Here is a 25936-nt window from a genome sequence, read left to right on the forward strand (position 1 = left end):
AATATTAATGATCTAACAAAAAATAAAAGCATGTCCCTTGAACCTGAAGACACTTTCAGTGTGTTCTTCCTTACTACTATATTCCTTACTACTATAGTACAGAGTATTTCACCATATTTTTTTTTACCAAACATAGATAGTTTAGTTCCTTTTCTGCAGAGAGTTACTATGTGTAATTGTCTTGCACCTGGCCCTGAGTGCCAGTGCGGTGGCTCATATCCAGCAGCTCTTTATACTCTGCCCCTGATGCTCTTTAAGGCGTACATCGCCTGTCCTTGAGCAATGAAGGACCTGAATGAGAGGTGACATACAGTCAATGGTGAGGTTTATATTATTATGTTATCATGTTGACAATAACCGTAAGCATTTGGCATTTGCCATCTGTTTTTCTGATCTCATTCTACTCATCGCCAGGACTAGCCATTTTGAGTTTTGTATACCTGAAAGCCTCAGGGGAAAATATGAGACTTTTCTGACTATATTTTTCAAGTCAGACACATTGATGTCAAACATTGTTTTGACTGGATGTTTTGTACCTCATAAACATTGTGGGTTTTAATTTAATTGCAGCCTATTCACCTGTTTGTGTGTGACAACGTCTCCTGCTCTGGTTTTTAAGCAGGAGATGTTGCTGTTGGTCCTGATATTATTTATAATAGAAGTATCTTTCTCTACAGACATGGTGCTTCTCCCTTCTAATAAGTAGGCCTGTCACGATAATTACAATTTCACTTCATCGTTCAATATATAATAAATAGCTCACTTTTCTTTTTCATTTGTAGGACATAGCTTTATTTGTAGCCTGATCAGAAAGCAGGAAAGGATGGCTAACCAGCCCCTTTCCTCTGGGGCACCAAATGTAGAATACAACGAATAAAGTGCTGTTCCATCGTTCCATGTTGTATTGTTTTATAAATATGTTTGTAATTGATATGTTTATAGCAGCCTGTATAATTAAAGGATTAATTGTATATTTGTGAGTGATCTGCTCAGTATACTCATATGAAGTTATTTCCCTATAATTAGTATAATTGACATATGAAATATGAGCCTTCATTCTATTAATCTGCAGAAATAGGTCTTATCTTGTTCAGTATTAAAGTGTATAGTTACAACTCGTACAAAAGAATGGATAGTCTTTAAAGAGGATAAATCAGGCAAATTTACTTTTTGGAGTTTTCAACCATGTTTGTCCCACATCAATAATAAACCATGAGTTGTATTTAGCTTCTTTCATGCAGATTTGAGTAATGTAATGTTCCGACTATTGTGCGCACCAGAATAAAAAACGCACCGAATAAATTTGAAAAGAAAATTGTACAAATAGACCGCCTTGTCTTTAAGCCGCAGGTGTCCACGTTGTAACATGAGATATTTACAGAAAGATGGAAAATGTGGCCTGGTTAAAAAAATGAAAATATACTTTAGCCTATATCAGAAAAGTCATTGATCGCTGTCTTTATCCTCTTTCTGCGCACTGCGTTTTCCACGTGGGTTAGGTGCACAAAATGAACAATTAAACTAACATCTTCCTCGGCGCATTATCTTTTCTTAAAAATATATAAATCTGTTGTATAGGCCGCAGGGTTCAAAGCGTGTGAAAAAAGTAGCAGCTTATAGTTTAATTTTGTCATTTCTAAGTGCTTCAGTCTGCTCGATTTTGTTGTGCAATAGATCGAGCATGTCCTCCACATTTTTAAAGATTATAACTAATCAGCAAACCCATTCTGAGCAGTTCTTCACTCACAAGTTTATTATAGAGCCATCAATTTCGTAGCATGCCATTAGCCAAAAATGAAAGGTTTATAGTGTTATATAGGACATTATATTAGGTTATAACATGGATAATATCATTGCTGAAGTGCCCAAAAGCCAGTTCATGAGCCACAAATATGTCCCTTTCGATGCTGCTTCATGCAATTTAAATGAATGCTGGTTATGAGACTTTTTAACTGAGTTGGAAAATGGAGATCTTTGTGAATCTGCCCAATTTCACAACCATATGGTCGTCAGGATGTAAATTAGTTTCTGTTCTACAGGGACCTACCGTAGATTAAGACGCCGCATGCACTTTGGTGATGGTTTGTTTGTAGTTTTTTCATTCTGTTTACTTCTGTATCACAGGACATGAAAAGAACAGGGAAATCTCCATCTTGGCTGTGTTTCTTGTTTTTTCCCCTATCAAGGCTATCTGCGACTTTTGCTTTGAGAGTGCAGTGGGATGCATTTCAAAGATTTGTTACAGGGATGGCAGATATATAAAAGATGCAGATTCCTTTCCCGGGCCTCTTCAAGAATTCCTCCTCCTTTGTCTTGGCTTTTTCAGAGATGTATAGATTACAAGAGGATGATGTTGGCGGGAAGAAAACTGCTTAAAAGTCTTGCCAGTGACTTGCATAATGTACTGGAATTTATAACCAGATTTTGACATCTTGTTATGGTTGCTTAGTATACAGCTTGCAAGTTAATATTTTACCTGTATAAATACTGACACACACATTTCATAATATGTCACTTCTGAAATTTGCAAAATATAGCAAATGTCAGGGATTTCTTTGTTTTTATGTGTCTATATGAGGAATTTAACTCAACCTTTCTCTTTTCTCACTAGTCATTTCAGGTATCTGTGCACTTTTTGTCCAATATCCAGTAGTCTATAGGTGCGCTCATTTACTGTTGAATACTGAGAGGATTGTTATTAAAAAGGTGTGGGGGGAGGCATATTAAGTGCAGCTCTCCAATCAGTGAATCAAAAGAACGGGTTTTTTCCCCCATAAATCCATAAATCATCAGCATAATATTTCCACACAGCACATCTGCCCTCGGTTAATTGCCTCTTTATTATAGCTGTGATCTCGCATTCAATTTAATCAATTTCATGATTAGAGGTGAATGGATGGAAATTGCATGAGAGCTGTTTAGAGGAGATCGGTGTCTTTTGGGAGCACTGGTGCTTTGAAATGATAAACATGCTGATTTGTGCAAAAGTTAAAAATGGTTCTTGTGGGACAGAGCTTCTTAAAAAATAAATAAATATATAATTAAGCTTGCTCTCGATGACAGAAAATCACCTCAGACTTCAGGCTTTTCTAAATATTTTTGCACTTCCTGTGGTCGTAGAACTGAGTGCAAACGCTGCCTGATGATGTAACTGTTTGGTAACACTCACTAGTGCTATAAAGCAGCCTTGTACACAACTGAGTCAAGCAGCAGGAAGTAGTTCATTAGATCTAAGACCCGGCATAAGCCTTGATGATGCTCTCACAGGAGGAGGTTATTTGCATTAAATACACTTAAATATACAGTATATGTTTCGTTTTCATTTCAACTTTGTTTAAACTTGCTTAGTCAGAATCACTTTTTTTCAGAATCACTTTTGTCGAGAGTCCAGCCCATCATGCACTTACATCAATATTGCCTTTAAATATAAAAGAGAGCTTGACATGTGACGTAAAGTACCCGGAGACACGGGGAGAACATGCAAACTCGACAGAGAAAGGCGCCAGCTGGTTATGGAATTCAACCCAGTAACTTTTGTGCCGCCACATACACTGAAGATCCTGTGAATTTATAATATAGTGAATTACTAGGATGTCACTATTTTTGATTTTTTTTAAAAGGTGCCGAAAAGAAATGTGTGACAATTCAAATTATTCAGCTTGTTTAAACTTTCACAAATAATTTAGGCAATTTATGCTTTCCTTCATAAAGAGGATCAAATATATATATTTTTTCCATAACTGCTCGACAAAATAAGCAGTGTTGTGGGTAACGTATTACAAAAGTCAAGAGTTACAAAAATATATTACTTTTTTCAGTAACTAAGGAATATAACATATTACTTAAACAAAATACGGCATTATATTAGTCGCTACATTTCAAGTAGCTTGAGTTAGAAGTGCTTTTAAATGTATGAACAAAAAAATGCCAAACTTCCCCCCAATAAAATACAGCATAACAAATGAAGTTGGACACTGGTGAATAAGATCTGCAGTTGCGTGTAGTTAATGTCGTCAAAACAAAACAAGAGAATGGGGGAAAACATAGGAAAATAAAATCGTTGACTGCACTTTTGCTCTGTGGCTTTGTTACTATTTTCAGTTTATTTCGCCAAAAGTAACTCAAAGTAGTGTAACTCAGCTACATTTTTGAAACTGTAATATGTAATACAGACATAGTACATTTTTAAAGCTGTAATCACTTATATAGAATATATTACAATTTTTAGGTAACTTGCCCAACACTGAAAAAGAGTCACCACATCAAGGGCAATAAACTGGATTGCATTTTACATTTAGCAAGACGATGCATCAAAGACACATTCACACAATTGTAAGTTCTGTTCATATGGAAAGATATCCAGTAGGTAAAGGACATTAACTTTAAGCGCTGCAAATGTGCTGCCTGTTGCTGTCTCAGGATATCTTCCTGTCAGCAAAGATTCATCTATAAGTCCAAAAGCGTATGCATTTTTGATTAGAGTAACCGCTGGCAGGTGGCTGGACAAAGGCCTGTCAGTGTGTAGCGTGTGCATTGCGCGTCAGTATCTGTCAGAGCCATCCCAGCCGAATGCATTAGCGGCAATGATGTGACAGGTACATATTGTCAAGGCCCATTGACTTCTTTGTGGTGTGGCTGATTGATTGTCAAGATTATGTTTAAATGGAAGTGGCGCGGGTCTTTGTGATTCAAAGTGGCGTGCCCATGCAGCAGAATGCCGAACAGGAGTCTTTACACTGGCCCTGAATTTTAATCCAGAAATATGAGTTGTGCCTATTGAGTGCTCAGATCGGTGAATAATCACTATAGACTGGAGTGTGTTGTGTCCTTTCAACTGTGACAGCAGTAATGTAGTGCTGCAGCCATTATGCTAGATCGGTGCTGCACATTAGTGGTTTCTATAAAAGATGATGAATTTGACTTATGGAGAGATTCCTTTTTTATGCTACAATATTAACTTTGTAAGTTATATGCATGATGAAGGCGTAGTGGTGTTGTTGCCACTCTGTGAAAAGTTGTTGTGTCAGTCCCTGAGGGTCTGGGTGTCTGTGCGGAGGTCTGATCCTGATGTCCTTGTGTTTGTCACTGATGGATGGACAGTACATAATTCTGTACCATAAATCCTGCTTTAGTGGTGCTTTATTTTTGGCTCTGTTGTACAACTGTGAATAATATGGTTATAGCCGCAGCGTTAAGGTCACAAGGCTGGCTCACTTCCTTCTCTAGAGAAGGTCTTCTGTAGAGCAGACACATTATGTATGATATTAGAGAGGATTATTGAAAAGTCACCTATTGTGTCATTTTAGTTTTCATGCTCTGACTAGCTATCTTTTTTGTCCTAGTTTACCACTGCAAAGTAATTGCATGCGTCAAACCATTCACAGATTCTGGGACAAGGCTCATCAACATTGCACACAGCGCTTTTAATCATTTATATACATATTTACTTGATATCCATCATATTTTTCTACCAATAAGGTTTTTAGGTTTTTTTTTTTTTGTTTGTTTTTTGGCCCTAGGCTTTATTTGATGGAACAGGACAAAGTAAAAGGGGGTGAGGAGTGGGGGAGACATTGAGCAAATGGTTGGATCTGGGACTCAAACTCACAACACTAATGACATGAAAGTGCTCTGCAATATGTAAAACTACCCAACCACTAGACTACTGGCTGCACTGTGCACCAATAGACTGTTATAATGAAGGTAATTTAAAATCTTGTGTTTTAAAAAGTGTTAGCATTAGCATTGATGCAGTATATAATGTGAGTTTGCTCTTTTCTAATGACCTTTAAAAGCCTACAGACCTCTGCAGACTGATGTGATTGCTCGGCTAATTGTAAGTGGCCCAAAGTGTCGTTTGACCATTGACTTGCCTGAGTGCAACTTTAGTGTACTTGTTCTTTTTCTAATCAGTGTAGACACAATTACTGTCCACTAATCGGCACTGGGCAGCACTGCCCTTTAAGGCAACCTTCTGCTCAACTCGCAACTTGTAATGTTTTGTTTGACAGCGTAATGTAAGGAAAGGACCAGCGCTGTCATTCACCAGTCCTGATCTGCACTGTCCAGCTCCTTAACCCCAGGCCCTCAATTTCACACAAATTGAGTGAGTCGTTTTCGACAGTGAGGCAGAATGTCCTCAATGACGATTTGCCTAATATGTTCAGCCTGGGAATAAAACTTCATTAATTTCTCAATTTATAGATCAAAATACAAATTGTGTGTATGTATAATAGAGGCTGTGTGGTTGACTCACTGTCTGACTGTAAGTTGGTTGGGGGTTCAATCTGTCATACAGTGTTCCTTGAGGTCAGATTATTAAATAATATATATATATATATATGAATATCACAAAATTATTGAACGATTTTTCTCTTGTTTTTTACCAGATTTAAATACAGCAGTAGGATTCTTACCAGATCAATGAAAAAAAAAAACGCCCCTCAAAACCCTCGACAGTATAGCATTGCCGCCGTTCACTAGATGTTGCCTTCTGAAGTCCACGGTTGGCACACAGAAAATACATTTAGTATAGAGTACAGTATAGAATATATAAAAATCTAATCAAGTTGTAATTATTTAGATTGCATGGGCCGCACATACATATGATGTATGTGTATGGTCATATACATTATATGACCATAGAAATCTGGAAAAAACTATTAAAAGATTGAAAGTATCCCGCTGACACTCCATTTTACTTCATGTGCCTTTGTTTGTCGGAGCCTTGAACACAGTTGTGCGAAAGGCCAGTAATTGGATTTTCTGGGACTATATGGCGACTGCCACTGAAACTCAAAGTGATGTAATCTGTGCCGCATTCTTAATTGCCTAAACCACATGCAGGATGACTAAATTAGCCCGAAAGTCGGAAGAAAAAACCACAAGCCTTTTCTCCCTGTCCAAGTCATGCAATAATCTCTACAGGAAGTTATTTATATCCAGCCAACATATCCCTTGCATTATGTGAATTTTATCACGCTTATCCAGTGATCTTGGCTGGTTTTGAAGTGTCCCTCTGCATAGGACAAAAGAGCAAAGTGAGACAATAACCAGGCATCTCAGATAGTGGGCTTATTCTGTCTACTCTGAGATAGACACAGCCAAAAACAATGCAAGATCTGACCCTGGTGTCAAAAAATAGCACTGAGAAATATGTTTTGAGCGGGAGGTGGACAGGAGCCCTGTGTGAGTGCAGACAGATGAGGAGTGAGGAGGATGAGTCTGCTGTTGTCATACGGTGCAGTAAACATGGACTAGTCTCTGATAGATAAACTACAAAAAAGTAAGAAAGTACATAAACCCCAGAGGCGAGGAAAAACAGGGGAACGCTATCAATTATTTGATAAGAAATCTGAAATCACACGCAGTGAATTTAAGGGGAGGAAGAGAACCTGAGCTTTGGAGACTTGCTTCTACGTATTTTTCCAGCTCAGTCTACACATTTTCACATCACTCATCCTAACTATATGGATTATACAGAGCAAGCACACTGAGACCGTGTTTGCTTTGTTCAATTACTGTTCAATTTCATTAATGAACCTCTAATCAGCTTGAAGCAGGTTCCATGTCTGATTAAAGAGAGAACAGTTTTACCGTCAAGTCAGACATTTCACTTTGCATGTTTACATTCATTAAGATTATGGTTGATTAAGGTACAATAAGTGCAAACTTCATGTTTCTTTCACACAAATCAACACAAAGCAAGTGTCACAGTTATAGATTTAATCAGTCGTAAGAGTAACTATATTTTTAAACTGTTTTTATTACTCAATTAGAGGTAAAAAGCACTGTGTGACACAATTACTAAGTTCAATCACTTCAAAAAGACACTCAAGGCTATGTACTAAACCAGGGGTCACCAACGTGGTGCCCGCGGGCACCCAGGGGCCCTTTGGGGCATGTCCAGTAGCCCTTGGGACTTTTTCTAAAGTGTAAAACACTTCATTTTCTTGAATCTAATTGTTAAAATTACAGTTATTTCTGTTCTTGTGACTCAGTATGAGTTTAAAATAAAGCTATTTTAATATAATATGGGGTCAATATCCTATAAGTGAACAGTGTATGTTTAAGTCTTTAGGATTTGTTTTTAACTGGTAGCCCTCGAACAACTTAATGCTCTTAAAGTAGCCCTCAGCTGAAATAAGGTTGGTGACCCCTGTACTAAACTGTAAGCAAGTTCTTCACGCCTTGTTGTTTGGAAAGAGCAGTATTATATTCACTAGATAATTGCAGCTCTTGCTAATTGCAACCATTCAAACTGCATTTAAATGTGCGGCCCTAATCAGAAGAATAATTTATAAACTCATTTTAACATGACCTGTCTGAGTGGTGTTCCCGTTGCTGTCTGGAAGGCCTAGTTTCATGGCATTTTTTGACTCCCTTGTTTCTGTCCGCACTTTACTGTATTATTTCATTCTTCTTTTTGAGTTTTTTGAGAAGCAGTCCTTGAGACTCATCGTCTCTGGTGCCATTATCACACAGATTTCTCTGAACAAACAAGTTTTTCTTTCTTGGCATTACAGACACACTGTCTGTCACCCCTCTAATGTTATTCACTGTAATAAAGCTGTGACTGCAATGTGACAAAGCTTTAACTGCCCCGGAGACAAAGAAACATCTGAATCCAAGTGCACACTGTATCAAAAGCTCATTGCTATTTTTAGTTTGCCTCTCAATCAAGAGTTGCAGTATTGGATTTAATTAGCTGTAACTGTCCACCCCTCTACTGTGTTGAGGTCAATCGTAGGAGTAAACTTTAACTTTCCCAACATACTTGTTATTCAAGTGAACAGTGCACCTTAATGATTCCACCATACCTGTCAACCTCCATATTGTACTCACTAGTGGCTGTTTACATTGCGTTGCATTGATTATGTATAAAAATGAATATCTTAAACCAGAAAATTCCCTGCGCATTGTCAAATGGCAAAATTCAGCCTTGTCAGAAGACTGCGGCGTTGAATTTATCAGCGCAGTATGTGTCTGTCCTTGGGGAGAGAGGGTTACCAGTATATTTGGGGAGCGAGCAGGACTGGATAAGCCGTGCACTTGAGCATGCAGACACTTTACAGTTCTGTTTTTTTTTTCTCTCCACACCACACTCTAAATAAAGGGATTTGGAGGAAAATCTTCACTGTGCGCCGACTTTACAAACTGATTTAATCAACTCGCCTGTGCCACAACTCAAATTCCCAGCTGAGGACGAAAAAAATAAAGTTTCGTTCAAGACAAACTTTAGCAGTCAAGATTTTTTTAAATGCTGCAACCGTATACACAAAGCGGTCCCGATTACCTTGACAGACACACACTTCCATTATTCGAGACAGCCTTTTATTTTCCGCGCTCATCAGAGAGGCAGAGTGCACAGCCGAATCACAGCACTGCCATCCATAATCAATCCGCCACGGTTGTGTTGAGACTTGTCTTGATTTGATTTCCTTTAGCCCTCTGATCTGCCGCAGTATTAACATGATCACACAATGTGGCACCATAGATTAGGGCCAGGCTGAATACATGCTCAAATCAGCGTATGCATGTTTGTAATTGGCAAGATTAAGGGTGTGTTTGGAGACAGGGGAGGGTCATTGACATTGACAGATTAAATGAAAAGAATATAGATTTCTCATTCTCCATTTTGTTAGAGAGATCAAGCTCCGCAGTCCTTATTCAAAGCGCAGGTACGTCACAATTAAACCGTCACATTTTTTTTGTCTTCAGTGGTCGGTACTGTACTACAAATACAGTCCAAGGCAAGGTTATTTGTAGAGTACAATTACTCAAAAAAATCAAATGATTAAATAAAGTGCTTCAAAGATATACACCCAATAATTCAAAAGTACAAATAATGACAACCATAAAAGACATATTTGTAAAACGTGATTAAGAATTGTAAAGCCTTTGTACGTCTTTGCCATGTTTTTGTGGGGATCAGTAACCTGGCTAACACCAGACTAAAATCACAAGTGATATTTAGTCTGGGGACCACCAATTCATTTTCTCGTAGGAGAGGTGTGGTTTACGATCGTCCATAGTCGTTTATTGGGCGCTACGAATGTCTATCATGCGTCTGCACGAAGCCATAGCCAATCGTATCATCGTATCCGATGACGTATGACGTGCGAGCTGTAAACTTTCGAGCTAAACTATTTAGAACACGGCCTAAAGCTTGATCGAAAAATAGCGTTGTGTCTGCTGCTGTCATGTTTGATCCTTAAATAAACGTTTTTTTTTTTAAATCTGTAAATAAACTACAAGCTTCCGTATATCAAATAGCGCGTCACCGTCTTGCCGTCCCTCCTCGTTCTGTGATTGGTTCCCAAATCCATGGTCCCCAGGCTGCTGTGCAGTTCGAAATGATTCGAGTGCACACAGCAACATGGCGTTAGCCAGGTTAGGGGATCAGTGGATTTTTACTGCAAAGAGTCCATGATGGTCCTGAAGAAAGCAGCTTTTTTAGAAGTCAAAAAGTAAAGTAAGCTAATCAACTTAACCCTTTTGATCCCTACAAATTTCTTCTGCTGTGACACCAAGAGCCCCCACACCTGCAGCACAGTGGAGAAAAAGGAACAAACAAGGATGTATCCGGGTGAGACTCACAGCTAAGCCACACACGCCTTCTATTGTTCTGGCTACTGGACGTTCATTGGAGAATAAAGCAGATTAACTATTAAGCTCTTCCCAAAAGATGGTGAAAGACTGATGTGGAGCGGAGGGAGCCGTGCAAGAGGAAGGAGGAGGTGGAGCTGACCAGTGCAGGATACCATGCTCTGAAACAGGGATACACCCAAGAGGCGCTGTACCGTTTCAGAGGATCAGAGGAGACTGAAGGCAGCCAGCCAGGTTTCCTCTACCTTCAAAAACATGCTGGTCAGGTTGACCCACAGTGGTGGCGAAGCTCAGGACTAACACCTGAACACATTTTGTTGTACACTTGTACAATGACAAATAAAGCACTTACTTACTTACTTACTTACTTACTTACTTACTTACTTACTTACTTACTTACTTACTTACTTACTTACTTACTTACTTACTTACTTACTTACTTGCTTAAAATTAAATGTATGTGAAGGAGCTTGACCAAGCCATTTTGAGACGGTCTCGGTGATCATAGCCCTGGTGTTTCTGTTTTTATTTCAGCTAGGCTTTGATGTTGGCCCTAACAAATCAGAATTGACTGAAATACTGTACTGATGCTGCTTTACATTCACACACAATAACAATATTTCCTTTATAAATGACCTCGCATGACTGGAGTTTTCCCATTTGTCCTTTACAATAACATACTTTTTGTTCAGGAACTACTTCCTTGTTCATTACTAACCACGCTTGAGTTTTCATCCAATGCAGGCGAGATTGTAATTGTTGAGAATGGGAGTCTATGGCCATTAAGACTTAGTTGGCCGTGTGTCCACTTGTTCCTCATTTTTAACTGTGCTTACACACCATTTAATGTCCTGCCACACTTACAGAGGGGCCATCCAACTCTACCCCTGCAGATGCCTCTGTATTTAGGCTGATTTACGGTATCGTTTTACAATAAAGCGCTGCGTGAGAGAGGGGAAGAGATTCATTAGGGGGAGTTGGGGAGGGGGGGGGCGAGTTTATGTTGTAGCGCGGTTTTAGAGAGGCCACGAGGAATACTGATGGGCACACAGACCTGCTTTGTGTTTTATCCGAAATCTCTCCACCCCTTGCCCCCCTCTGGCCATGCACCGGTTGGCACAAGGAAGAGGTTGTTCTCCGCCTGCAGGATGCCCAGGGTTCTTGCCGCGATAACGCTGGATCAGACCTATCAGTGCCCCCTGCCTCACTGCACCTGGAGGGCTCCGGTTCCCAGCATCCCGTAATGACATCCCCGCCGACCCTATACCAACAAACAGTGCCTATTTGCTATCCCATCTGCGGGCCTTTTTACCAAATGGGCCAGCGGAGCGGCAGGGGCAGTGTGTGTGTTTACTCTTTGGCCTGGTCGATACTGTTTAATCCCCGAGATGATGCTTTCTCTCTTGAACTCAGAATAGCTCCTTCCCGCGGTCCAGCCAACGCCACAAGCCCATTACTCTTTATTAGCTCTTAGCGTCTTAAACATGGGCCATCCATTAGCGGACAGGAGCGGAACATGCGCAGCTGCTCCTGCCTCCGACTTTCACGCAGAGTAATTTGAACTGACCCGTAATCAAGAACAATTATGGGGCATTGAATTCGGCTCATTTTGAAAATAAAGTATAGATGGATTATCTTTGAAAAACCTGCAAACTGGAGATGTACTTGCCTCAGAGCCTAGACCCCCATCAACCTGAATGATTTCTTTTCTATAAAGGCTGGCATGGCGTAATACAATACAGTGTCACATATTGATCCATCTCCAGTCCCTCTTTCTCGAATTTCTCGGTCGAGCTCGAAGCATAAATCATCCGCAAATGATCCCTGAAGGAAATATTGTATTTATTATTCTTGACGGATGGTGGCAAACTCAATAGGCTCTTATTAATTGAACACTGTGAGAAATATGATGTGGATAATTCGATGGGTCTGGAAGGCGCACGCTCATTGTTCTTGCTGAAGAGTGTCCTGTTTTGCATTCACGCTGAGGTGCACCGCAATGTGGGGTCAGGAGGAGGGTCGCGAGGAACGCACTTGTAAATCTTGACAAGTGGTGCAGCTATGAAATACCATTTGTTATTGTTTTCAAAGGAACATCAAGACTGCTAATGTTGGTATATATTTGAAATCATAAATCGTGTAAAGTTTGGAGGAAAAAAGTTTTTTCCGTACAAATCATTTTGCTTGGTAGGAGTGTAAGTGACTCAGTAAGAGCAAGTAAAACATAGAGATGTCCAAACTCCTTTTCCTTGAGAACTGCATATTGAAAACACAAACAGATAAAGGGCTATAGACTGGTAGTGGTGACTTGACTCAGTTCATCATCATAAGGAAATGGGATCCGGCAGCTCCTTTTGTTTCAAAAGTCAGTAGTATCATTTAAATCAGTGCATCTTAAGCTGTTTTGTTTTTAGTTTTCTAAGCAAATTTCTATGTGAGTCACTAGCATTTGGTGGTCTCCCTGGCCATAGTTTAGACACCTCTCATTTAAAGGGGCTAGATGCAAGTTGGCCATTTTATACTCACTAATGCCACCTCAGATCATATGTGTAACTGCACCTTCTATATTAAGCTTGTGCATGACGGAAATTCGGACCCGAAGTAACAACTTTTTGAGTAACAGTGCAGGATTTTAGAGGCAGTTGTGGTGAACAGGTCTGGGCTCATTCTACACCTTAGGACATTGCTGGAACATGTAGGGGGAGGAAAATACATAATTTTAACATTTTTAAACTCTGTATAGTAGTCCCTTTAAAGACAGATATCTTCAGTTACAAGACGTTGCATGGTTACAAGGCAAAAAATACTAGATTTTAGTCTTGCAGTGTAATGGTGCAGTCCAGGCAACTGGCAAACTGGTAAATTTCCCACCTCCCACTTGGAAAAATGCCTTGGAACATGGCTCGAGCTATTGTTAAAACTGTAACAAAACCACTGCATAATTTTAAGTTGCCTGGAATGCACCAAGTTTTTGCGTCTTGTGGAGTATGAATAGGCAGTAAAAATGTAGGAACTTTTCAGTGTTTTGTACTCTTTTTGTTTTGCGCAAGTGCTGTTTTTTTCTTGCCGCCTACATCTAAAATATTGAAAATTAAGAATTAAGTGTAAAGAGTTTTTGGAAAAATTCTCGCACCTCTGATAATTTGAAAACGCGCTCTCACGTCTCATTAATAATAAATGAAAATGTACATCATTTCGTATTGCCGCACGTGTTCCATGCTCCTCCTGTGTCTTGACGTGTGCAGTGAAGTCTAAACATGTACATCTGGGCAGTGGAGCAGTTAGGGGCCACTCACCGCAGCGTCCACCCCTCGCAGGAGCTGCAGGAGCCTGGCCTGTTGCTCCCTGGTGGCCTCCATTGTAGATGTTCATTTACTCTGACTGTGAGAGTGTGAAGGGCTCTGTTCGCTCCGGCGGTCCTATATCCGCCTACAGTCCTGGCGCCAGTAGAATGAGTGAGCCTGTGCCGCGCTGCTTGGCTAGTTAGCGCTCACCTGGCACCCCTCAGCCCACTGCTCTGCTGAATTTGAGATAGAGCATGATGTAACTACAGGTATTATTTAAAGGGAAGTCTAGAACTATCAAAAATGAGTGTTTTCAGATCTATAATGTCACAAACTGCCAGATTCAAGGTCAGCTGAGCTTTCAAGTCAGAAAACGTGCCTTGAGAGATAGCTTACCTTGTCACTTGGTTAGTCTTTTGCTTTGCTGTCTCGCTCTCTTATTTATTTATCAGTCTCCAGCACAGTGACAAAAGTATGTTTTTCAACATTTTCAGCATTCAGTTTGCCATTTGATCAAGGCGGCATTGCTGTAATTCTTACTTGCATCCATATAACCTACAAAGTGGTCACATAAGCGGGTGTCCCCTTTAGTCCCACGTTTTCTCAGTTGGACTGCAAAAAATATATATTTTCAACACATGTTCCATTTAATTTAAAGACAAATTATTTTTCTAATGAAACTGTGTCGAAATGAGACTTAAAATAGAACTATAAAGGCCTAAATAAGACTAAATGGAAAATCTATTGCACATTTTTTAGTGGCAATGTACGGTTTTATACAGTATTAGGCTACGTTTGCAAAATATGCGTATATCTAAGTCAGATGGAGGACTGATTCTGCGATACAGATATTGCATCACCCAATGTTGCTTCACTATATTTTCATCCTAAAGAGTTGACTAAGTTTATTAATTGCCACGTTGTAAACTGTGCCCTCACAAAGGCCTGATCTCGTTGAGGTGTTTGATCCATTTGTTGTGATCTGCACACCGGGGCGACGTCGTTTCATAGAGGCACTCATAAAGAGCATCTTGTGTTTCATATCTCAAGTGAATGGAGACAGAAAGGAGAAAATGTCAGTGGAGATGACTAAGTCGGGGAAAATGCAGCGCTTTCATAACGACAACACGACAATTACAAGACATCTGTTGTTAGTGTTTGTGTGAGACTCTTATCACGGAGCTGTCATGGAGGGCCCCGACAGCTGTTCTGTGGAGTAAACAGAAAAATACTTTTTTATTAAACACGGCAAATAAGGACTCAAACTTTTTCATTTGTTCTCGCACCATACTTCTTCTTTTAATTTGACTATTCAAATTTAACAATAGTTGAGTTGAATAATACATGACGTGCCCCATAAAGTGTAACGCTGAAGCAGACATTTCCCCCACTTGAATTATCATTATTTCGCTATTCCTTTTGTGCTAGTATTTTATGCCCTCTATCTTTTTCAGTAATGTGATTAGCAAAAAGCTGCATTAATCAATATGCTTTATAACTGAAACATAAAGATGACCGAAACTGCAGACTCCTTTTGTATAATAATGGACTCATAAATATAGTTTTTCAACTTATTTCACTTGACCGTGCCGTTGTTCAGGGCATTTTAACTTGCCTTTACAGGTTATAGCTTCTCTCTTATGGTTCGCCGCTGCAGATCTAGTCAGGCGTGTTTGGCGATGACAGCTAATAGGCCATGATAAACACGGTGCTAAATGCTGAAATGACCTCGATTTTTTTTGTCAAGTCAAAAACTGCCATAGCCGTGAGAGTCAGGGGAGAATTAGATGTCTGGGTAAGATTGCAAGATGTTGAGAAGAAATCTTATCTTTGCCTATTTCTCGTATGTTAGTTTTGCGATTTCAATTAGATTTACAGTTTTTAGTTTTAAAAGTCAAGATCACTGTGCACATTTTGAACATCCCGACATCATTCAGGAGCATCAGGATTTTGATCTATGAACTCAATGTAAATTCTCTATTATAGATACAGACGGCATCTCTGGAAACACCCATATATGGTCATGTTTGAAAACAGTTAAGGGGGAAGACAATTTGGTTCAACAGCCCATAAATACATAAAAAACGGAGAATGCTAACATGATGCTTCATCTTAGCATCGTACTAACTGCCGTTTTTTCGCTTCTACTGAACAATCTGCTGTGAATAAACATCCATATGGACCCGATTTAGACTTGACTTTATTTGTGTGTGATAAACAAGTTTATATTTCACTAGAAAATGGCTAAGAAGAGTGAGGCCAATTATCTTGGCCAAAATAATTGCGAATAACGATATTATCACAATATTTGGTTTAAAACAGTGTCGAAGTCGTTTGGGATGCGGGCCGAAATTCAGCCCCCACAGCGGGACGGGGCTGCATATATTGCAAACGACTGTATCCTCATAAATAACGGCTTACACTTACTGTGCTTCATTCTGTTTCTCAAAGTGCTACAGCACTTTCTACAAAATGCTACAAGTCATTATTCATTCACTCAACATTTGATGGCAGTAAGTTACTATTGTAGACACAGCCGCCCTGGGGCAGACTGACCATTTATCACGTGGCTATAATATGCTGTTTATATCCTGATCTCTAGTGGTTGGAGTGAGCAAACTGGTTATTTCTTTAAAAATCCATAACTCCGCACGGGTATGGGCTAGAGACTTACTTTTTTTTTACATGCTCAGGAATTCATGCTCCTCAAAGGAGCACATGCGGGCCTTGACTGTGACACATGTGGTAAATATTCCTCTTCATGGTCTGCTGTAATTGAGTGAGCCATAAAGTAAGTATTTAAAGGCACACTGTGTAACATTTTGGACTAGACTGTTGTCATCAATACAAAACATGCAGCTCATGAGCAGCTTAACACAGAAAATGCTATTTCTACAGTGGGTAATTAAAGAATGGATTTGGATGAGGAACTAACCTACTGAAATCTTAAACACTGCTGACTTTAGTCACATCTCCATTGAGACGGTATTCCCAGTATTGTTACCGGCACTGGTTGTCTGATGGATTTCGCGATTATCGATTAATTGCCGCATTTTTTATTGCAATTAACAATATTATTGTTTATCGTTTCATCCCTATTTATGGTTGCTAGGTAACGGAGCAACATAAATAGTTGGCAGTCAGTTAAACAGTCAGTTAGGCAGTATTTATATATATATGAGACTTTTGTAACATATAAAAGCCACATTAAACTTCTAAACTGCCCTTTGTGTCCAAATTCGAAGTGATGAGTGTATGAAGAATTCCAGAAATCAGTATATACAGTCCTACAATCCCGAATATCGGTCCAGGATTATCAGGGTTTAAATATAATGTGACCCCATATTATACACATTTGCTAAGTATACTGTTAGGACTAAGAAGAAGAAATATTCAAGAATAATTTCCGACTGAAGACTACTTAGTGGCACAGTTGGAAATAGTTTGAAATTGTCCTTGTGTTTGCGAATCAGGACAAAATCTTGCTATCATATTTCTCTGACCAAATAATACAGGCTGGTGCCCCATATAAAGTACCAGGTGTGCAAATTAGTTTTATTGGATACATAAAATGTTCAACTTTCAGTATTTTTTTTTTTACTGCAGACTGTACCCACCTCTGCTGTGAAATGTCATGCACTTTTTTATTGAACAAAAATAGAGCTGTGCGGTGGTAACAGTAAAACGTAATGTAGCTGTTTATTTTGATCAACAAAGGTTTGAATTCAGTTTTTTTTTTTTCATTATCCTTTTTTAGTTTATTAGAGAAATTTTAGTGTGACTTGAGAAATTACGCACAACATACATGGATGACGTTGGTGGTTTTAGGCATGGCTCTAATTGAATTTGCATTCTTATGAAAGAGGACCAAATCTCTGCACCCCTGTCTTCACTTTGTGTTGAATTATTAGTCGCTGTGCTGGTCCCAATATTTCATTCATCACTGTAAAACCCCTCCATACACATGAACAACTGTCGCAACAGAAATCCATACAGTGAATGAACGCTTATGTAGTTCATATGCAGTAATTTGGATCAAAATCAATTCAACTCAATTTGTTTGCCCTCTTACTGTTTGAAAGTTGATCAAGTCATTTCACTTAAATACGACTTTTTTCTTTTCTTTCATAAATCACGTCACGTATTTCATAATTCATGGTATAATCTTATTTTACAGCTCGTGTGTGCAAACATAATTAATGACTTGATATTGTGATTACATTTTAATCCGGTTAGAGCTGAAACCCGCTCAGTGACAGTTGTACCCGCCCAGGACAGAGGGACAACTTTGTGACTATTTCTACTGTTTGCTCTCACTCCTGTATCAACCCCTTCATTTGTCAGAGGTGTAATGCTGCGTATACAGCCGCAGCCACTGCCAACAAACAAGCCCCGAGCTGCTGCTTGTTCAGGAAAAATACAAATTGCTCAGTGGTGCTCTGCTGCTCAGAAGTCATTGTCCTTTGTCGCGGGGCCAGTTTTAGACTCTGGGACACTCTGACTTTTGAGTTGGTTCCTAGTTTTGGAGGTTGAGGTCTGCTGCACCTTCTCCTCTCTGAGGTCTGCTATTTGTAGAACTGCAACATCAACCACAACTAAACCTGTCTGATCTGTAATGTGTCGGGGCATTGACGAACATGTGGACAGAGCAGTGGGATGGGTAAATGGAAATAATCACACAGCAGACTCCTCTTGGTTATAAAGTCAAAATGTTCTGTGTGTTGTAACTGGATTCATTGCCTAAATCAGTGGTTCTCAAAAGCTTCAGGACCGACCATTGAACTTTCAGAATGAGCCACACCCAAATTAAGGTGTTCACTCTAACATATTCAGAGCTTAACTTATTATTGTATCAAAATGGAGTATTTTCGGAACAAAGATCTGTTGGTTTTGAGCAACAATAAGAAGGCATGTTATCAAAGACATTTATTGACAGTATTTTTGGCAGAAATCCAGTGAAAATAATCCCACGATCTACTTTTGGGATCCACCAGAACCACTGGTCTTAGTTACATTTGGCGATGAAACACTTGGTGGTCTGTAAGTCTTGCAGATAACAGATTGCTGTTACGGTCGGAAGGGAGGCTAAGCTATTTATCCCATGTGCCCAATGCCAAATGTTGGAAATGTGGAACTGGACAAAAGGAAAAGGGAGACTGTATTTTTCCTTTTGTGCATTGTTGTGCTTAAAAAAGCACATTAGGGGTTTAGTTTTGTTCATTCTCTAAAAAATCAATGGAGAATTGGAGAATTGCTATTATACTAAGCATCACGTTTGGTATGTGGCTGCTGTGCTATAGTTAATGCACTTTTAAATTCAGTGGCTCAGAGACGTCATTATGGAAATTTGATTGAGTTTTAATTGAGGTCGACTGATATATCAGCTGGTTGACATATTGGGACAATATTTGGGTATTTTACAATATTGGATATTGGCCGATCTAACACCGATAAAAGGACGATATCTCCAGAACAGAAAGTGATAAGTTACAGTTACAAAGACTTATAGATTTACAGAATCTGCTTATTTTTGTCTTCAAACAAGCTCCCTCTGATGCACCTACTAAACATGAATGTCTTTTACAGTTTAGAAGCATCATACACAGAATCAGAATCAGAATAGTTTTTATTGTCATTGTTTGTAAACAGGTTCACAAACTAGGAATTTTTCTTGGTGTATTATAGACAAAACATTTTAATAAACAGGTTGATTCTGTTCATAAAAGTAACCATCATTAACATACTCCTCTGTTTTGTTACAGAATGTCGTGTGTTGGATGGCCTACAGCGGTACACCTCCATGCCCACGTACCTCCCCGTCAACTACCAGCTCCTGAACGCTGACCAGGCATTCTTCCTGAAGGAGGCCAACCAGGATTTCATGAGGAACTCCAGCCTCATGTCCCGCACCGAATCCTTCTTCATTTACCAGGCCAGAAGTCTGCCTTCAGTCAACGCCAGCTACGGCCCCCTGTCTGTGGTGCAGCCCATTCCTTTAGACCTGCTACAGACTCCCGGGACATTCCCAGCCTCGTCCCTGTTCACATTCAACTGGAAGGTGCAGACTTTTATCATGAACACCAAGATCCATCTAGCCAAACCAAAAGTACAAGTTCTGTTTTACATAGCGGGGAGAGATTGGGACGACTACAGCACTATAGACAAGCTACCGTGCGTGCATATGTTTGCATTTCATGAGACGCAGGAAGTCAGGGGCACTTGCCAGCTTAGGGGACAGTTGGGGCTTTGCGTGGCCGAACTCGAACCCCTTGCCAGTTGGTTTAGTCCACCCAGCGTAGTGCCGGGACGCCAAAAGATCCTCGATGCCTCTGAAGGCACCCCCGTAGAGCTGTACTACACACTGCAATCCACAGAAGCAGGAGAGTGTCACTCAGAAGAAGCCAGGAAGGAAAGCTTTATCCGTTCGGGAATGTTTGGATCGTTCACCTCGACGCCCCTGAGGAGAATTGGAGGTGTGAGGCTCTATCAGAACCCGGTTCCCCCTCCCCTCGCTGAGCACAGGCTGGATAATAACTTTGTGGTCCAGGTGCCCGCTACACCCATGAGACAGAGGGAAACAGTCTCGGCTTTTATCAGCGTGTCTGCCCTCTCGCCCGTGGAGATGTTTACGCTCAGGTAAGGCCTTTATGAAATTTTTGGGCTGTTCAGGCTCAGTGGCCACAGTTTTCATTATTTTTTAGTTATTGCTTCTTTCTACCAAGATTTAAGAGACTTCTACTAGCTTTTTCATTTAAATTTCCGTTCTTAAGTTTACGCATTACTCTTGAGACATTTTGTCTGATTTTACTGTAAAAATATGACTGTGAAAATGTTTTGACAGTGAAAATGTTGTTATTCAGCAGTATGTATTTTGAAGATAGAGCCGCCCAAAGGAAATATGCAAGTTACTCTTAAAACTTTGCCTATTTGCTACTTTTTTCGTGTTTGCCTGATATAAATTGTTTTTATTTCCAAAATAATACATTTTACCACATATAAGGTGTGGTAAATAAGGATAAGGTAGTTCACTTTATTCAGTGGAGCTGTAGTCACTTTTTGCCAATGAGTCAAAACCATTATAAGCGATTAACATGAAAGCTAACCTTTAATTTACCCTAATGTGTCAAGAATAGAAAGACCACTTCATCAACACAATGTTGTTATTCTTTCTGCATCAAATTAGTATTTCAACTTGATAATTCCCAGGTTAGGGCTTATAATGCTGTAAATATAAGCACTTGTACGCCTACAACACAAAGTCAATACGCTCTGCACTAATTACAGGCAAGAGGTCCTCAAGGGCTCGGCAAACTTTTCTAAACTCGTAAAAAACAGATTTCTTTCTTTCATCAGTCATATTGCAGACTGGCTGTAATGGCTGTGGTGTTTTTCATTCGGCTACGAAGTACGAGTTGGGCACAGGTTGGCCATCTGAGAGCAGCAGATATGGAAAGGTTTTCTGTGTGGTTGTGGCGATAAGGCTGTCCTCATGCAGCTGTTTGTTAGGGCGCTTAATCAACACAGCAAGCACACTTTGATCTCTGTATTCACAACACTATTATCATCTGCCCACTGCACTCTTTGGTGTCGGACATTGTCTTGTATCCTGTTTATTGAGGCTTAAATTGCGCTTTAGAGCCATAGAAATGTGTCGAACAGTCCTTCCCCAGAGCCTGTTATTAGGTTTCTGGCATGGTCAGTTTTTGTGCTAAATCTGTGGAGCAAATCTATTGCCTTGTCAGATTATCTAAAAAACAAAAAAAAAACAATTGTGCATATATGGCAAAATACATTTAAATGTAGCTATCTGGAGTTGCTGATTACAACAACATATTGCATTAATTTGAATAATAATGTTGCTGGTTTTATGAGGAAAGTTTTAGAAATACGTTGTTTTATGACTTTTTTGTAATACATGCAGAAAGACAGTCACTTGTGCAATTGTCCCAATATTACATGCAGTTAATTCATTTACCTTTAGACTTCAGACGCTGGGAGTTTCTGCTGAGATTTTGACATAATCATGGCTAATAGTGACGCCTGGGAATGAATGTATTTAATATTATAATTATTGTCTAATACAAAATCGCAGTCTGTCATGGTGCCCATCCTTCTAGTTTGTGTGTATGGATGGGAATAAACTGAACGAGTCAGACACACGTGCATTATGCACTTTAAACTCAGCAGTCATCAAACATAGATGTAGTACATCATTACCAAATGAATGATCCAACTGTTGAAACTCCCGATGTCAGGGGTGAAGTCTATAAAGTCTATTTGCACTAAACTAAATATTGAATAAAGGAATGAATGAATGAATGGTTTATTTTGGTTGACTGATGCATTTAAATCAGTACAAATTCTAAACAGTAACAACAACAAATATATTCAACCAAAGAAGGAAGCTGAAGCAATGCTCATTCTTGTATCCTTGTATATTTGGGCCAAAGATGTGATCAGCGTATACAGCGTATACAGTATGTGATCAAGCATCACTTCAATGCCGTCTAGCCATTGAAGTGTAGAATGAATAGAAGTCATAAACGCAGATTTTTTTTACTCCTAAAACAGAGACTGTCCTCCAACAGAAAACGACACAAGTGGTCGTTTGTCTTATCCCTTAATTACGACCATATAAGACGTTTACTAAAACAGCGCCCCCAAGCTCCCATTGAGGGTATGCACATTTACATTACATTTAACCCGATTCAGAAACGACTTTATTTTACGTAGTGTTTTGCGATGACGATTCCAAAACACAAACGCAAAGAAATAAATCACAAACTGGCAAAATGAGCCCCACATGCAATAAGTAAAGCCGTCCCAGGTCTTCAGCCCCGCCACACCTGTGGAGGAACTGAACGTCCAGCGGTGCCAAAGGCTCTCCAAGCGCGCTCTGCGCTATTACGCATCACACACCCCCAACCGCAGCAGCGGCTACAGGTCACCACCCTCATCATTTATTACATTATATGTGTGAGCTATAGGTTATCGCCATTTTACTCACAACAACAGCGACACCAAAGCACAACTCACCATTGACGCCTTCGTTTCTTCTCCTCCATATGCGTCACTGCCAACTCCATAAACTCTCCTGTCACTTCCATCTCTGTCCTCAAACGTCCTCGTGTCTCCCGTACGTCCGGTTGTCCGGTGACCGCGGCGAGCCTCGGATCCGCCCCGGGTTCCAGTGCGCATGATGTGGGGAAACACCGCTGTCACCCCGACAAAGTCGGGCCTCGGCTCCGCTGCTGTTCTCCACAAAGTCCCGCATCTCTGTCAGAGTTCCTCTTGAAAACGTGCTGCCAAATGTCCTGATCAAACTGAGGTCGTTCATTTCTCCGCAGTTTCGTCATTTAAGGATAAAAATATAAAACATCACAGCTGTGTTTAGCTCGCGGGTTTTTCCAACTAGATTTGACGGACACTCGCTCTGTCCAATGAAAACACGTGAATCAGCCAGAGGGCGTTTGGGCAGGTGAGCCTGCGCTCTGATTGGCTGAAGGGTCTGCGTCATATCCAGTAATATTTGTTATTAATTATCATCATCATATTATAAACAATCTGAAATAAACTGTTGTAGAGCATTTCCTCTGATGTCTGTGATTTATATGGACTAAAGCAGGATTTAACCCTATAGCAAAAGGTGCACAGGTGGGAAGAAAAAAGAAAGGGGTTTATGTATTTGATTTGATTGATTTATTTGTACATTTCTTATTATCTACTACTTATGCATTTATATATTTACCGCAGCAATAACTATTCTTTCTGGGATCCATTTATTTATATTTTTAATTGTTATTTGAGTTTTTTACTTATACTCAAGTAATATTATTTTGAAGTAGTATCTGTACTCAAGTGTATAGTTCTCTTTTTACTGAGTAAATCTGCAAGCGGCAAACTGAAGGAAAAAATGAAAATGAATCAAAGCACAATGAATCTAAACCTGTATTAATTTTCTTGTGTCTTATCAAAATAATTGTGATTTATTTTTTTCTGGGGTATTTTTTACACATATCAGAATTTTCAACATTGTTTTATGTTTTTTCTCTGCTTTATCAACACTAAACCTTAATTAGACAAACATTTACTCAGGGGTTATGATAAAATTAAGAAACAAAAACATAATTCTTATAGTTTTCATCATGTCACGTTTCATCTGGACCGTGAGGGTTCGGACATACATGTGGGGCATGTGTGTGTTGGTTGATCATATGTGATGTCAGTGGAGCCACAGGAGGAGGAGCCACAGGAGAAGCCACAGCCACATGTGGATCATCAGTGTTAAGTCATGTAACATAAAAGTGAGCGTGTACATTTGACCATCTCAGTGTCGTACACTGGCTCACAAAGGAACCTAAAGAACTGGACACAATTGGACTGTCCAGAACTCCATGAAGCACATCTGTCCCTGCAGCTGTTCATTAGATGTTTACATCATAGGGAATGATGATGATGTTCCTCTGCACAAAACAGATCAGAAATAATGCATCCTCCTCATATGTTACTATTTGATAAAGTCATGTTTACATTTCTATATTTTATTAAAAGACACTTGACAGTCGTCTGTATGATTTACATGATGGCGGCTCATGTGGCTGAGTGGTTTGTGCTCTGGCCTCACAGCAAGAGGGTCCTGGGTTAAATTCCCTTTCAGTGTGGAGTTCATCTGCACCCCAACTAAAGATAAGATATAATAAGATAAGATAAACGTTATTCGCCCCAGAGGGGGATTTGTCTTTTGTTTTGGCGACAGAGCCACTCATCTGCGCACACACAATCAGACATGACGAAACATTCACACTGAACAAAGTGCCACATCTGCAGTGTCTCTATTACATTTGCTTTAAACATAAAACATGTGCATTAGGTGAATCCTCCAGCAGGTGATTCTGACCATCAGCCTGGCTCCACATCTGGAGATGGTCCCCAGATGCTCCACGCTCCTGCCCACTGCTCCTGACGGCTGAGGGGCCAAATGCAGAGACACATTTTGTAATGACACATAAATGATCTTAACCTTTATCTGCATCATGTGTTTAGCCCATTATGTCATAGAAACACATATGGGCAGAATGATTATTATGACCAAGACATTTATTTTGAATAGAAAAATAATAAAATGTGTAACATAGTCCATATAAATCACAGACATCAGAGGAATTGCTCTATAACAGTTTATTTCAGATTGTTTATAATATAATGATGATAATTATTAACAAATACTACTGGATATGACGCAGACCCTTCAGCCAATCAGAGCGCAGGCTCACCTGCCCAAACGCCCTCTGGCTGATTCACGTGTTTTCATTGGACAGAGCGAGTGTCCGTCAAATCTAGTTGGAAAAACCCGCGAGCTAAACACAGCTGTGATGTTTTATATTTTTATCCTTAAATGACGAAACTGCGGAGAAATGAACGACCTCAGTTTGATCAGGACATTTAGCAGCACGTTTTCAAGAGGAACTCTGACAGAGATGCGGGACTTTGTGGAGAACAGCAGCGGAGCCGAGGCCCGACTTTGTCGGGGTGACAGAGGTGTTTCCCTGCATCATGCGCACTGGAACCCGGGGCGGATCTGAGGCTCGCCGCGGTCACCGGACAACCGGACGTACGGGAGACACGGAGTCTGAGACACGAGGACGTTTGAGGACAGAGATGGAAGCGGACAGGAGAGTTTATGGAGTTGGCAGTGACGCATATGGAGGAGAAGACACGAAGGCGTCAATGGTGAGTTGTGCTTTGGTGTCGCTGTTGTTGTGAGTAAAATGGCGATAACCTATAGCTCACACATATAATATAATAAATGATGAGGGTGGTGACCTGTAGCCGCTGCTGCGGTTGGGGGTGTGTGATGCGTAATAGCGCAGAGCGCGCTTGGAGAGCCTTTGGCACCGCTGGACGTTCAGTTCCTCCACAGGTGTGGCGGGGCTGAAGACCTGGGACGGCTTTACTTATTGCATGTGGGGCTCATTTTGCCAGTTTGTGATTTATTTCTTTGCGTTTGTGTTTTGGAATCGTCATCGCAAAACACTACGTAAAAT

At 40.0% G+C, this 25936-nt stretch overlaps 1 protein-coding gene across 1 annotated transcript in view; it reads left to right on the forward strand.

The window, feature by feature from the left end:
* The window catches only part of LOC306979549 (transmembrane protein 132C), a 129535-nt gene that overhangs the window by 2282 nt on the left and 101317 nt on the right, over positions 1–25936 (forward strand). Inside the window, exon 2 of the mRNA XM_079578536.1 lies at positions 19655–20528. Coding sequence (XP_079434662.1) covers positions 19655–20528 — 874 coding nt within the window. The remainder of the gene's footprint in view (positions 1–19654; positions 20529–25936) is intronic.

This window comes from Gobius niger (assembly GCF_951799975.1).
Source record: "Gobius niger genome assembly, chromosome: 1".
Lineage (NCBI taxonomy): Eukaryota > Metazoa > Chordata > Actinopteri > Gobiiformes > Gobiidae > Gobius > Gobius niger.